The following is a 2500-nucleotide window of genomic DNA, read 5'->3' as shown; positions in this document are numbered from 1 at the left end:
CATATATTAAGTTCTTTTTTAATACCTTGTTTGTTGTATCACTGTGTAGCTAGACGCAGTTACAAATACACTACTGTAATATATAGTATAATACACACACATACACACAAAATCGCTACTAATAGTCAATTCTTAATGACAGCATTCCAAGTAAGGAGTAAAGGACAACAGCAAATGTTTAAATGTTTAAACTACTACTACTACTACTACTACTACTACTACTACTACTACTACTACTACTACTACTACTACTACTACTACATCGAGGACGACTACGACGACCCAGGAGCCATGAGAGGGAAACCAACTACCAACAGCATGTAAACTTCGTAAGAAAAATATGTGAACTTCCTCAACTAATCATGAAAGATTAATTTATTTCTATTTATTTTAATTTATATTCCCTTCTCTTGTAGCTTGACTAAATAGTCTTATAAAACCGGTAATATATTTTGATAAAACGATTGAAACCGGTAGTATATTTTGATAAAACGATTGAAACTGGTAGAATATTTTGATAAAAATGTAAATATTTTCTTTCTTTTGCCCATGATAAAACTTCTCAAAGCAGTTTTTTCTTTTTGTTTTACACACACACACACACACACACACACACACACACACACACACACACACACACACATGTGCACACCACTAATATACACATACATACACACATGCACGCACGCACGTATATAAGTATATAGAATTAAAATTACTTACGTTTATCATTTTTGTTTTCATTGTTGAGTCCTGGTTCCAAATCGTCGCCGGAGCCTGAATGGATGACGTCTTCAGCTTCGTCGGAATCAAGTTCGACATTTGTTTTGGGTCGAGAGATCGGTACGGAGTCATGAGAGTCACCAATTTCTGACTCTTTCGTCCCTTCACCAACTTCGTGTAGTACATGACTGGGCGGGGCATCAAGGTCTATGAAGTCTTCGCTTGCACTTGAACTTCCTTTGTCATCTGAAATGGAAGTAAGAAATTCATGTGTAAAACAGGTGAGTGGTTATATACATATACACAAAAATATTCATACATACATACACATAATATATTGAAACAAGTAAAAGAATAAAAGAATATGTATATATACATATGAGGCATTAGTGGTTTCCTTCGAGGTTATTAATCTTTACACCAACATTCCACGTAACTATGGAAGAGAAGCAATAAAATTCTGGTTGGAAAAGTACCCCGAAGTACTTCCGGAATGCATAAACCAGGTCTTTATTGTTGAATCTTTAAAATTTATACTCCAGAACAATTATTTCCTATTTGATGACACCTACTATCGTAAAAAATGCGTAATTGCGATGGGAACGAAAGCAGCCCCTGTTCTTGCGAACTTAAGAATGGGTTATTTTGAATTCACCATATATAAAGTGTCACTGCAAAAATATGGATATCCATTTCACCATTATACAAGAAAAAACTAGGAATTAAAATCAATACTAAATAATATAAATCCTAACATTCAATTCACAATGGAATATAGCACAGAACAGCTCCCTTTCTTGTATATTATGATAAAAAAGTCAACAACCAAATTATAACTGACATTTATCAGAAACCAACGGACTCGAAGCAATATCTCCTGTTTAGCTCATGCCACTCGAAACACATCAAAAGAATTATCCCCTTTAATTTAGCAAAAAGCACTTGCACAATAGTGTCTGATAAAACTACTCGGGACCTTCGTCTCCAAGACCTCAGAGCAACACTAACTGAAAGACAATATCCACCCTCACTTACAAAAAAGCAACACAAATCGCTAAAAAATGCAAAACATTACTCAACCACAACACCAACGGTTAAAAAATGTGGACGCCTAAGAGGTTCACAAAACCAACCTTCTCTAGTGCTTTCGAGAATCTAATTTATGTGATAACTTGCTAAGGTTGTGGACATAACTGTATAGGACGGACAAGTACGACACTGAGACAGAGAACTACACTACATAAGGAACAGATCCAGTTCCCGCAATACAGACAGATTCCTTTGAGTGAATACATAAAGAGATATGCAGTCAATATCCAACTGAACTTCACAGCTTTCCCCTTCTATCAGTGCAAAGAAACAATTTCTATACAAGAACGTTTAAATAATGACAACCTGTTCATCGAAAAATATAGAACACGTCTAAATATGAACGCATAACTAACTATGATCTCAGTATATATTTTAATTCATGATCACATACCCATACATATTTCATATCATTACTTTAGAAAGATGAATAATTACCTCCCTTGTCCCCAATAATAATGATCATCAATTACCGATCCTGAGATCTTTCTACTTGTTGAATCATTCATTCATAAACTTCTCCACACACACCATAGACTAAAACCTTCTTAAGAAGATACGAAATTACAATAATTTCAATGTATTGATTAGCGAAAGCAAAACCGGTCGTCAAACACAATATAAATATATTTAAAAAATATTAAAACTATCTAAAGTGTGCGTATTTTCCTTCTTTCATTATATATAT

At 34.1% G+C, this 2500-nt stretch overlaps 1 protein-coding gene across 6 annotated transcripts in view; it reads right to left on the bottom strand.

Moving 5' to 3' along the window:
- The window catches only part of LOC106884390 (uncharacterized), a 628567-nt gene that overhangs the window by 152132 nt on the left and 473935 nt on the right, over positions 1-2500 (bottom strand). For all 6 annotated transcript variants that reach the window (XM_052967966.1, XM_052967968.1, XM_052967967.1 and 3 more), the window contains one exon: positions 724-969. In XM_052967966.1, coding sequence (XP_052823926.1) covers positions 724-969 — 246 coding nt within the window. The remainder of the gene's footprint in view (positions 1-723; positions 970-2500) is intronic.

The sequence above is a fragment of the Octopus bimaculoides genome, chromosome 5 (genome assembly GCF_001194135.2).
Source record: "Octopus bimaculoides isolate UCB-OBI-ISO-001 chromosome 5, ASM119413v2, whole genome shotgun sequence".
NCBI classification, from domain to species: Eukaryota; Metazoa; Mollusca; class Cephalopoda; order Octopoda; family Octopodidae; genus Octopus; species Octopus bimaculoides.
Note: the sequence above shows the minus strand (reverse complement) of the source record. Positions and strands in the feature narration are given on the sequence as shown.